A 12,925-nucleotide genomic window follows, 5' to 3' on the forward strand; every position below is an offset into this window, starting at 1 on the left:
AGAAATCCGTAATGTAGAAGGGCTGTCAGGATAGAAGCCTAGCAGAAGGGTTAGCGGAGGCGAGGCTGTTCTGTGATCCTAAGATTAGCCTTGGCCTTGGTGCCAAAACTGCCCAAGCTTAGATAATGGCAATGCTACAATTTTTTTCCTCTCCATTTTTGTCTCTGTCAGAACGCAATTTGTGTGGGAGCTGGGGACAAGCCCATGAACGAGTATCACTCAGTGGTGTACTATCAAGTCAAACAGCCACGTTGGATGGAAACAGTCAAGGTAATAATGACATTAACAGTAACAATGGCAGTAAGTGTGTACTTAGTTTCACAGTAAGTCGGGCACAGTGTTAAGTGTGTTATTGAAGTGATTCACTTATTGCTTACAACCGGCCTGTTAGTTTGTATGCTATTTTCCTCATTTTACAGATGAGGAGCCTGGCACAGAACAAATTATCGTCTTACCCACAATCCCATTGTCACTGTGTGTTCAAGTTAGGGTTGCAGCCTGTGAGCAGGCAGCACTCAGGGTTCATGCTCTTCTCTGCTAGCAGAGATATTAGGGGTTGGATTGGGGCCATTGTCTCCCCTTTAGGAGCTAAGTCTTGCAAGTAGAACAAGATCCTTAGAGGCCCAGAGTTCATACTCCAGCTCTATCATCCCTTCACCAGATGTCAATCAAGAGATGTCAATCAAGCACTCAATGCACTGTTTGGTTTTCTGTATTTTTTTTAAAGTATCAACCTGGCCAGGTATGTTGGCACATACTTTTTTATTTTTTAGTATTTATTTATTATGTATACAGTATTCTGTCTGCGTGTATTCCTGCAGGCCAGAAGAGGGCACCAGACCTAATTACAGATGATTGTGAGCCACCATGTGGTTGACGGGAATTGAACTCAGGACCTTTGGAAGAGCAGGCAATGCTCTTAACCCCTGAGCCATCTCTCCAGCCCTGGTTTTTTGTATTTTTTGAGGTTTTGTTTCTGTTTTTTTCCCTCTTAGACAGGGTTTTTATGTAGCTGTTGTGCCTGTCCTGGAACTTGCTCTGACCTCGAACTCAGAGATCTGCCTGTCTCTGCCTCCCGAGTGCTGGGAAGTGGCATAACTGTGTAGAAGAAATGATTTAATGCACATAGAAAGCTCCGTAAGGGAGTATGCATCCAGTCAACACTACTTATTCTTGACTGGCTTAGATGATGAGAGGTGGTTTTATGGAATCCAAACTAGACATGGCATTTCTTCAAGGGTCAACTCCCCATCACATGACAGTTGAACTCAGTGTTCCAGGCACCTTCATGCCTGCTCCATTGTTCTAGTTGGTTTTCTGTTGCTATGATAAATGCCAGGACAAAGGCAACTAGAGGAGGGTGGGCTTTGCTTCACTTACCCTTCCTGATCACAAGCTATCAGTGACGAAGTAAGGGAAGCAAATCAAGCTAGACTCTGGAAGCAGGAGCCATGGAAGAATGCTACTTACTGGCTGGCTCACTGCATTATGTTCAGCTAGCTTTCTAAGAGAGCTCAGGACCACCTGCCTAGGAATGGTAGTGCTCACAGTGGGATGGGCTCTCCTACATCTTTCATCAGTCAAGACAATCTCTCACAGACCTGGTCACAGGCCAATCTGGTCAGGAGAATTCTTCAATTGGGAGTCCTTCTTCTGCGTGATTGAAGGGTGCAGTCAAGTGACAATACAAGGATACTGATTTAGTGGTGGAGAAGAAGAGCAAGGATGTAGTGATTTCAAATGTGTCGCAGTGTGCTCTTCAAAGTCTTTCTCAGATAAGTCTCCCAGTCCCCCAACATTCTGAAGCTACTAAGTGACATTTCATTAAAAAAGTACTCCCTGATTAAATAAATATGAGGGATACTAAGAAACAGGAGCCAGGCCTAGGCTTCAGAAGGCAGCTTCTTTCATTCCAGGTTCTGATGTGGATTGCTGTAGCACTGCAAAGGGAAGAGCATAGTGCATACCTAAGTCTCACTGGCCAGCGGGCTGGCTCTCCTTTTCCCCATAGAACCATACCTTAGGTACAGTATTCTGTTGAGCATACCTTAGCAAGTCTTCACTCTAATCTGGGCAAGTATGAGCTTTGACATACATACTTTTTAGAAATATGTAAAAATAAAATATATATGTTCTCCTTTATGGGATGCCTTGCTCAGTTTTGGAACCAATGGGTCATACTTATTGGAGAGGTACGCAGAGATGGAATGAACTCTATTTAGCTCTGAGTTACAGAAGTCATCATTCATGAGAGTATGGGGACCTCTGAGGCAACCCTGCAGCCTCTGAAACAGTAACGTAGCATGTGTCTGGTAGCAAGTCCATGGTGGCCCATTGAGCTAGCCACCAGTTCTCTTGATCACTTAGCCAAAGTGGCATTGCTTGATAGACTTCTTGTGAATGGTGCTGAGCCCAGCAACTTGTCCTGTTTTATTCCGTGGGGAAGAGTGACAGGGCTCTCAAGCCACCATGAGTCTATCAGGGTGACTTTTGTGAATAACACTTCAGAAAGAAGTGGCCGTATGTACAAACTGCCAGATCATTACAGTAAGCAGAGAGGACCATCTCCATTGGAACAAGACTTAGGAAAAGACTCACCGAACAGTAAAGCATGATTAAAACTTCAAATATCTTTGCTAGACATTGGTAGATTCTCTCTTCAACCTGTGCTCCAACTACTGACTCAAGACTTTAATTTGCACGACTTTAATTTGGCTATAGCTATCCACACCATGGCTCTTGAGTTGTCACATATGTTCCTGTCTTCCACAGTAGGGCTCTTTGCACGCTGCCTCTGAAAAAGTACCAGGCAGGTTTTGTCCTCTGTGAGCTCTCTTGCACCCTGGTTAGATTCCTTCTGTGTTAGCCATAACCACATAACTATTACTGTCATCTGTGTGGAGCATGAGTTTGTTGGGTTTGGCTAGTGCCTTGTATGACTGCAGCTCTTGGTAACCTTTTCCAGTCTTCAAGGAGAGGACAAGAGACTGTAGGTGCTCAGTCTGAAACACAGACAGAATGGTGGACCTCCTCTGCCTCAAGTTTTATTTTTTGAAACAGAAAGTATCACAGCACACACCTCTGCTTATCTTCCAATAGTCACCACACAGTCCAAGCCTATCATACTCTCGAATCCAAGAATGATTCTTGCAGAGAGCCGAGCATGTCTGGGTTGTCCCGAATTTCCTCCTGAGGCTTAGGAAAGAGGGTGCTCAAGAGTCAGGCTGAAAGCACTTCAGTTAAAGGTGTCAGTGGACTGGAGGTGGTTACCTTGGAGGATGCTGCTGAAGTAACCTGTGGGTGATTGTCCTCATGTAGTCGCTTTGAAAGCAAAAGCATCAGACATGTATCAACCAAAGAGGGGATGAGACTAGTATATCTATCTATCTATCTATCTATCTATCTATCTATCTACCTACCTACCTACCTATCTGATTAAATAGTTAGTTTGAAACATATTGGGATATATATGTGTACACACACACACATATATGTATATATATATGTATATATATAATTAATTAAAGCACTTTTTATTAGTTTACATATGCATGAGCCATCAAGCAAAGCCCCTAAGTCCAGGCACAATTTCCAGGGCTCCCAGGGTATTCAGGAAAAATGTGCACACTGCAGCTTGCACTGCATCAAATCACATGCTAAAGTTATGTGACTTTTATATCAATTTGGGGAGATTCATTTTTCCTCACTATAATTTATGGACCTCTTTTCATTGGCTGTGGATGCAATTTGCCAAATGGATTACATCTGATACTTTATTTTCTCCTTATAGCTAGTTCTTATGTAATTTATTTACAGCTCATCAGTCTTGATGGATGGGAAGTAAATCAGCACATACTGTTCCAAGTTAAATGGTCAGGCTGCTGAGGCCGGGAGTGGGGTGGGGCTGGGGTCTGTGGTACTTATTGCCTTCTGAACTGTCCCTTTCTGCCTGCGGAGGTGGCTGTGCCCATTGAAGATATGCAGAGGATCCATCTGAGGTTCATGTTTCGTCACCGGTCATCCCTAGAATGTGAGTATGCCACTCGTGACACACCTGTAGTCCCAGTAAAGAGAGGGGGACAGAGTAGCCTGCTGTCACTTGGTCTTTCAATTGTTTTCTCTTCCGTCCTCGCAATGCTTTCTGTAGCGAAAGATAAAGGAGAAAAGAACTTTGCCATGTCCTATGTGAAGCTCATGAGAGAAGACGGCACCACGTTGCACGACGGATACCACGAGCTGGTAGTTCTCAAGGTATGGCGGAGCAGGGCTTACAGGAAGCGGAGGAGCGGTTGGCAGGATGCTTTAGTTGATAACAGTGGGGACTCCAAACTCACGCTTCCCCAGGGCTCATGAGCTCTGTGACCTTGGACAAAATCTTAACTTCTCTGGACCTCAGTTTCCTCTTCTTTGAGCCCTTGAGGAATCCTTATGAGGAAGAAACGAGACTTTGCTTACAAACAAGACAGTGATGAGCAAAGGCCTCCATCTCTGGACTCTGGACTCTTGTCAGAAACAGGTAGAGAACAGACAAGAAATCCTTGAGGAACGCTACACGTAGCTGATAAAATCTAAGGCCCCAGACCTTGTTGCTCATTTCACCGCTTCCTAAGGTTTAGTTTACTTTTCTTTTCTCTCGTTCTTTTTCTTCTTCATTGGAGGAAGGGAGAGGACGGTCCCAGAGACTGGACCCAGGGTGCCGCAGGAGGCAAGCACTCTGTCTTTGAAGTTAAAGCTCCTGCTCTGCTTCATTTTTCCTAAGCAGTGTTTTAGTCTCCTACACGCTATAACAAAATACCTGACTACACTGTAACTCAAAGAGGTTTCTTAGCCCACAGTTTGGAGAACATGGCGTCCACACTGCTAAGCTCTGGGGAAGGCTGCCTTGGTTGTGGCATATCGCTGGCAAGAGTTTATGTGTGAGAAAGAGACCACATCCAGAACAGGAAGCCAAATAGACCAGGTGGAACCATAATCACACAAGAGTTACCTAATCCCTTCCAAAGACAGTGCCCCAATGGCCCAAGGATCTCAGTGCCTGGGCTTTCAACTCCACGCTGGCCAGCAGGTGTCCAGTGTGTGAATGTTGGGGTCATATTAGTTACCTCTCTTGCTGCTGTGACAAAATACCTAGCAAAAACACCAAAGGAAGAACGGCTTATCTGGGCTCATAAATCCAGAGTAAAATCCATCACAGTGGGGCAGCCTTGGAAGCAGAAACTTCGGGCCGCTGACCACTGCACCCCAGTTGACAAGCAGGAGATAACCAATGCTGATCGGAGACCCCAGCACGTGGATGATACTGCCTACACCTAGGGTAGGGTCTTCCAACCTCAAATGATCCAATGCATCATTTATTATTTTTATTATATTTGTGACAGGGTCTCACTATGGAATTCCAGCTAGCCTGGAACTCCATATGGAGACCAGGCTGACCTTGAACTCACAGAGATCTGCTTGTCTCCTAAGTGCTGGGATTAAAGATATGCACCATCACAGCTGACAAATTAACTCAGTCTAGGAATTCCCTCAGAGTCCTCCCAGACGCTTGTCTCCTAAGTGGTCCCAGAGCTGGTCAGGTTAGCAGCTGAGGCTAACCATCACAATCAAACCACAGCAAGCAATTATGGCAGTGTGTGTGTGTGTGTGTGTGTGTGTGTGTGTGTGAGAGAGAGAGAGAGAGAGAGAGAGAGAGAGAGTCTGTTCTTGGATCTTACCTGCATTGTTTCCCATCAGCCCTGGGCTGAAGGCAGAGCACGAAATGGGCACAGTTAAGAGATCTGCAAGGCCAGACCTTCATCTCAGCTTTCTCAGCTTTCAGGCTGCTATTGCTCTGATGCCCATGTTGGACACAGCCAACATAACCACAGCACACGATCCTTTCCTTTGAGACTCTACCTTTCTCAAAAAGCTCCTTTCTACAGTCTCTGTTTTCTCCTTCATCACATTGGAGTACAGCTTGGCTTGAAAGTCTTTTTCCCCTAACTGTCTGTGAGCAGTGGCAGCTTTTTTTCTTTTTTACATAATTGTAGCAGTCCTAATTTTCCTCATCTGCTAACTGAGGTGAGCAGGATATGTTTTGAATGATTGTGAGCCTTACATGAGGTGAACTGAGGCAGAAAATCACCTGGTACCGCTCCTGTTGCGGAGTAAGAACACAGTGTGGCCTCCTATAATGTCTACCCTTCTGAGAAACCCCATGACACAGGGAACATGATTTATGAATGAGAAAGAGGACCCAGAGAGGCCCAAGAATGAATCAAAGGTTTCTTGAATGACAGAGAAGATCCAGACTTGTGGTCTTTGCCACTAACCTCTAGTTCAGAAAGGATTGCCTAGATTAGGCTGGCAGCCATCTTATCTTTTTGTCTCAACAAATTTAAGTTGGATTATTTATGGTCCGGGAGTTTCAATTCTCCTATAACCCTTTATGGGGTCCACAGTGCCACCCCTTTCTGTTAATGTGATTTTGGATTCCTGCCTGTTTTGTGGGAAAACAGCCCTGCCTCACATGGATTTTCCAGGGATTCCCTCACTGTTTCAGAACTTCGCACCTCATAGTGTGTATAATGTGACCACTACAGGTTCTGTGTGGCTTGCCCTAGAGTGGTGACCCAAGTGTTGCTTCTAGGGAGACAGCAAGAAGATGGAAGATGCCGGCGCTTACCTGACACTTCCATCTTACCGACACCACGTGGAAAACAAGGGAGCCACTCTGAGCCGGAGCTCCAGCAGCGTTGGGGGCCTTTCTGTCAGCTCCCGGGACGTGTTCTCCATCTCCACCCTTGTGTGCTCCACCAAGCTCACCCAGAACGGTAATGGAGCCCTTGAGAGTTGAGTCTGCGGTGCTTGTGCACACGAGCATAAGGCCCAGGGGAGGCCGGGCGTGGATGGTTTAGCCAGTAATGATAAATCTTTTTTTTTCGGATTCTTCCCTAGTGGGTTTGCTGGGTTTGCTGAAGTGGCGTATGAAGCCACAACTGCTCCAGGAGAATTTAGAGAAGCTGAAGATTGTGGATGGAGAGGAAGTGGTGAAGGTCAGTGGGGCTTTGCATGGATTCACCCACTAGTGTCAGAGCTGAAAAGGGCAGAACAAGATGTTGAAAAAGTGGAATAGTCGACTTGACCTCTGATGGTAATATACTGCTCAATCCACCTTGAGGAAACTCTATTGGGAAATCCAGCCAGGTGCTGTACATTGGGCATCAAAAAGCCTGCTGAATTAGGCCCTGGAAATAAACCAACTTGGGTGTAGATCTTAACTCTCCCACTTCTATGTTTTCATGTCATAATATTATGACTATGACACATTTCTCAGAATTATTATGAGCCTTTGAAGTGATAACAGTTAAAATTTGCTCAACACAGTCCCTTATACATAGTGCACAATAATAGGTGAACTAAAGCATATGGGAAAGTTAAGATACATCAACTAATACTTTTGTTGTTACCCTCTGTCACATATAGTAATGTAGAAACAATATGGTATCTTAATGCTGTATGCATATTGGTAGAAATACAAAAATACATTTGGTTTGCGCTGCCTGGAAAGTCTTATATATTAATAATGAAAAATTAAAACATTGGGCCTTGCATTTGAAGTGCAGCAAGTAGAAAACAATGCAGACATCAGATGCTGCTTCCTAGTGGTATGGGGAATGAAATGTATCTGAGCAGCTGGGCTAGTCCAACCAGCTCTCCTCTAAAGCACTATGAATTCAAACAGGTAATCCTGGGAGTCATGTTTCCATCAAGAATAACTTGGTAATAGTTAGAAAGCAAAGATCAGGCATCTTTGTGTGGTCACTCTGGGTTTTGAGGGATCGTGGGAGATTTATTGGCTTATCCCTTAGGAGGGAAGAGTGGAATAAAATTTTATTTAATTGCCCAAACCTGGAGAAACAACAGCAGAATTATTTCCTGACCAATACTTTAAATATGCACTATTGACCCATCTACCTAATTTATCAATGGCAAAGGAATTCCCCATGTCCATTGTCTTTTGGCAACCTGGAGAAGTTGACTTGCTGGGGTGGAGGCGTAGATTACATTGTCTTCTATGATTTTCTGATTTAAAAACATTTGGTTATTGGATATGTTGTTTTACACACACACACACACACACACACACACACACAGAACTGCAAAGTTCAGCTCAAAGAATTTGTATACATGAGCACCCCATCTAGCTTATGGCGATGAAGGTGCAGAACATTGGTGGGTTTTCTGAGGGTTTCTCATACACTTCCATCAGAAGGGCAACCACTAGGCTGACCACCATCATCATTGATTTTGTCCCTTGCTCTTGGAGTTCACAAATACAGAGTAACTGTGAATGGGCACTGTCCGCCTGACCTGTTTTACTTACTAGAGTATTGCAGGGTCTTCCTCATTGTTGCACATGGAAGTGGTTTTGTTCTGAGTGGTGCAGAATCCTGCCACTGGAAATGTCATATTCCATGTATCTGTGCCACTGCTGTGGGCTCATGTCATTCCAAGTCCTGGAGCTTATGCACGAAGCTGCTCTGGACCCCTTGTGCTGCGCACTGCGCCCCCATGTCTGCGCTCTGTACACTATTACCCAGTTCACAAGCTTCAGACAAGGGGCTGGAGGTTAAAATACACAGACACACAGACACACACACACACACATACACACACACACACACACACACACACACACACACACACACAGAGAGAGAGAGAGAGAGAGAGAGAGAAAGAGAGAGAGAGAGAGACAGCGACACGGGTCATCCTTGAATTCCCCAAGGATGCCCCCTTTGTGTTCAGGGGCAGATTATATAGAGATAGCCATGCCCCAGCCAAACCCACCAGAAACCACTCTCCTGCTATCAGGAACTCCTGAAGGTCTCGTGCTCAGAGCAGCTGTAGGCACTCAGATCAGGGGATTGCAAGAATTTCAGGATCTGGGGTCTCACTGCTCCCAACACCTTTGAATGTGGCACATGGTGGATGCATGCTCCTGTTCTCTTGGAAGGACATACAGGGATGAGATTAGGGGCTATCTGCCCTCTTTCTGAACACAACTATCTTCTTTATCCAGTTCCTCCAGGACACTCTGGATGCCCTCTTCAACATCATGATGGAACACTCTCAAAGTAATGAGTATGACATCCTCGTGTTTGATGCTTTGGTAAGAGAGTGGGGACAACTGTCCCACAACATCAGGTTTGAATACTTGTCGTACTGTGAGGATAAATAAGAACATGTGGGTTCTGTGGTTCTTTCCATGAGTCTTTTGAGGTTTAGAGCCTTGGCAAGCAGACTAATGAGTGGCTGCTGGTTCTCTTCTGTGTTTCCAATCAATCTGAGGGTCTGAGGCTTGGCAGGTGATGGGAGTGGGGGTGGGGTCTGGTGTTGATGTCAGACTGTTGATGGCTGGTTGGCAGTTCGCAAGACTTGGGACTGTTGACTGACTATGCCAGGAGCTAGTCAGAGGCCAGGCTATAAACCACCCAGGTGTTACCCTACCTGTCTTACCATCTCTTCCTGATGTTCTATAATGAACCAGGGTCATTTTGGTCTTCCCAATGCACTTTCCACAGTGGAAAGCCATCCATATTTTCCTTCTGCCTTTCCATAGGGTCTCACTCTTCCCTCTCTCTTATCTCCAATTTTCTCCATGCTATGTGAAAAGAAGCATGGGAAACTGGGGCAGGGGACATAATCCTGTTGTACAACAGTTACCAGCATATGAGAAGCTCTGGGTTTCACCCCAGCACTGTCAATCCATAAATTAATGAATATATTTAATATAATTTAGAGGAAAGAAAGACTCTTAGGGTTATCCATGACCAGCAAACTCTTGACGCAGTAGCTCTGTCATGTTTGCATCTTGGAAGAGGTTATATGGAGATAACTGGCTTTCTCAAGTGCCTTTACTGGAAAGATGCTTCATGACTAAAAGGTCCTTTGAATAAACTACCGATGGAAGAGCTGAATGTTGAATGAGCTTCCTATTGATTCTTTAAGGCACAGAAATATGTCACTGACTCTGGAAGACCTACCACATAGAAGGCAGTCTAATGACAACCTCGGATTTCTCAGCTGAGTAGGAAATTCTTTTATCTCCTAATACCCCAAAGCGACACTTTTTGAAACATTCTTTTTTTTTTTTTTTTTGAGAGACAATGTATTAGTGAAAAGGATTAATTATTCATTAGAGGGATTATCTCTTGGACAAAAGAATTGTGACAAGAGTTCCGTTATACCAGGTGAATAGTTTCCTGCTGTGGGTACCCTCCCACAAGAGCACCCCCAATAATTCTGACTCCTTTTCAGATCTACATAATAGGACTCATTGCAGATCGGAAATTCCAGCACTTTAACACTGTTCTGGAGGCTTACATTCAACAGCATTTCAGTGCTACCTTGGCCTACAAGTAAGTAACTGTGTACACAGGGATTTCCCATGCACCTGTGTTTGTCTTTCCAAGATACGTGGGATGCAGGGACTTCAGCATTTTCCCTTGACACCCCTCTGTGTGAATTTCCCCTTTTCTAATGAATCATCCAACCCATGCTTGAGTGATTCACCTATCCTAAAAAATAACCAAAACCCCTAGAGATAGGGGTGGGGGGGATAGTTGACAGGGGCAAACAAACAAGTAGTTTGTTGCATCATTCAGCTCGCTGACTGCTGTTTATTGAGAAGTCACCTGTGAGCTCCAGGGTGCATGCTCAGTAGCTCAGTGTTGATTGGATGTAGGAGACCCAGGGTCAAAGATGGAAACCCACAAGCAAATTTGGTGGCAGGCAGCTTGTGAAGAAACCTTGAAGGATGGGCCAAGCATTCTAAAGTCTGACCTACTGGTAACAGATAGCTGTAAGAAGTGTCTGAGCAAAAGAGCTGCATGGTAATTACAATAGCATGTCTCTATAGAAGATGCTGAAAAGACATTATTACCCATCAGTCTCACTCATCCCCTGATTATGCCTAGTTTTTTTTTTTCTCATCAAAAGATTATTTTTTCCCCTCACAACTTTATCTTTGCTGGCTTCTTTATGGGCAGGAAATACTTATTCATTGCCTGTAATAAATATATTTTGAAGCAGTTATTTTTGTGCTTGCAAATGAGTCGTGAGCTTTGCTGCACCGCCACCTTTAACCTTTGATTGAATGCCTTATAATTTCCCTGAGCAAACTAATTACCATGCTGTGGATTAGAAAGAGATGTATTTTGAAAATATTATCCCTTATTCAGGAAACTGATGACGGTGCTGAAGACTTACTTGGATACCTCCAGCAGAGGGGAACAGTGTGAGCCTATCCTCAGGACTCTAAAAGCTTTAGAATATGTGTTCAAGTTCATTGTTCGGTCGAGGACATTATTCTCACAGTGAGTATTTGTTGTGCAAAAGTGATTGTATAGCTCTGTAATCAATACAGTACAATAGTACAATAATATTTTTCACTATAGGAGTTTTTTCTCTTATTGAAAATAGAAGAAATTTTTTAAAAAAAGAAATTATATCAGGATTGGAGATCTGGCTAGGTGGTTGCAGATCACCTTGTGGCCCTGGGCTCTGTCCCTAGTACTGCAAACAAACAAAACAAAGACAAGAAAAATATGTAGCTAAATTTTGATTTTTAAAAAGCAACCTTGAGAACTCAAATCTAGCCTAGAGATCATGAATATATAATAATTTTGTTCTCTAAACTCGTTTGGGAAAGACTAAAGGAATAATACTACATGGCAATGATATTTCACTCGGTGAATATGATTTATGTGATTTGAGACTGTTCTCTGTTTTGTTTAACATTTTTCACTTGATCTAAGATTATTTAAGGAAAATATCTAGGAATCTGCATTCAGGACATGGGGGCAGTGGTGGAAGAGCTGAATGCAAGGGGTTTGCCATTAATTTGGCTCTCGCAGGCTGTGACTGCAGATTAACTGGTTTCTGAGGCTTTGCTGCCTGCTCTGGAGATCCTCACAGCCAGCAAGTGTGATTATATGCCAGAGAACCTTAAGGGACTTTGATGGTCAGAATCAGAGCTTGGCTGTCTCCCTGAAGGCCTCTGGAGATGGAGACATTCAAATGTAGCCAACCAAAGATTGCTTTATATTTATCTTAGCTGTATGATAAAGTTAGATACCATGTTAATTAAATATGTGTTAGATTGGTTGTGCAAGATAGGAAATAATAAAAAAATCTTTAGGGGTTGTATTGTCTAGATTCTTAGCAAGACTGAAGACTACTCAACTAAAATCAACTTAGGGAGAAACAAGACTTCCTTTTAGTTCATAATATTGAAAAGTCCAGAGAGTAGATGGGGCCCAGGCATGACTGTGTTCTGATGCTAAGTATCATAGGGTCCTCTCTCTCTCGTTGGCTACTTTCAAGGCAAGGTTTCCAGTAGGAGACAACATATACTCTCAGCTGAAGCTGCCTTTGCTCCCTTGCCATTCCAGCAAAACTTTATGCCAAGAACAGTCTTAGGGCATGTGCTAAGATCTTAATAGATGGTGTGGCTTTAGGACTCAAGCTGTGTGTCTGTAGTCATTTGTGGTATGGGTAAGGCCAGTTTCTTAGAGGAAAGACTTTGGCTGGAGAGATGCCTTCCCAAGAGAAAGCTGAAATCTTTATCATCATCAGACAGCGATAGTGGGTGGGTGGCACAAGTTTCACACTTAACAAGGCGTCTCCTTTGGAATTTTCCTAAAATGCTGAAACTTCAGATAAGGAATAGAATAATTCCCCAAACCTGTATATCTTAGTTGATTTAAAGATCGAAGTATTGTTCCTAATCCCCTAGCTTGCCAATTAGTTAGATCTTGGCAATTATTCTTGCAAGTTTAGGTGATTCTTTTTCAATAGTTGTGAACCAACAGTAGCTTCCTGCCTTTGTAAGAGGTGACCTTGGAACTGGAGGAATCAGACTTTGCTATTCCAGATACGCGGG

General features: G+C 43.8%; 1 protein-coding gene across 2 annotated transcripts in view; it reads left to right on the top strand.

The window, feature by feature from the left end:
* Dock2 (dedicator of cytokinesis 2) overlaps window positions 1–12,925 on the top strand; it is a 414,772-nt gene that overhangs the window by 69,288 nt on the left and 332,559 nt on the right. For both annotated transcript variants that reach the window (XM_038325610.1, XM_038325611.1), the window contains exons 15-22: window positions 172–270; window positions 3,958–4,030; window positions 4,148–4,251; window positions 6,629–6,812; window positions 6,937–7,034; window positions 9,062–9,151; window positions 10,300–10,400; window positions 11,223–11,357. In XM_038325610.1, coding sequence (XP_038181538.1) covers window positions 172–270; window positions 3,958–4,030; window positions 4,148–4,251; window positions 6,629–6,812; window positions 6,937–7,034; window positions 9,062–9,151; window positions 10,300–10,400; window positions 11,223–11,357 — 884 coding nt within the window. The remainder of the gene's footprint in view (window positions 1–171; window positions 271–3,957; window positions 4,031–4,147; window positions 4,252–6,628; window positions 6,813–6,936; window positions 7,035–9,061; window positions 9,152–10,299; window positions 10,401–11,222; window positions 11,358–12,925) is intronic.

The sequence above is a fragment of the Arvicola amphibius genome, chromosome 4 (assembly GCF_903992535.2).
Source record: "Arvicola amphibius chromosome 4, mArvAmp1.2, whole genome shotgun sequence".
Lineage (NCBI taxonomy): Eukaryota > Metazoa > Chordata > Mammalia > Rodentia > Cricetidae > Arvicola > Arvicola amphibius.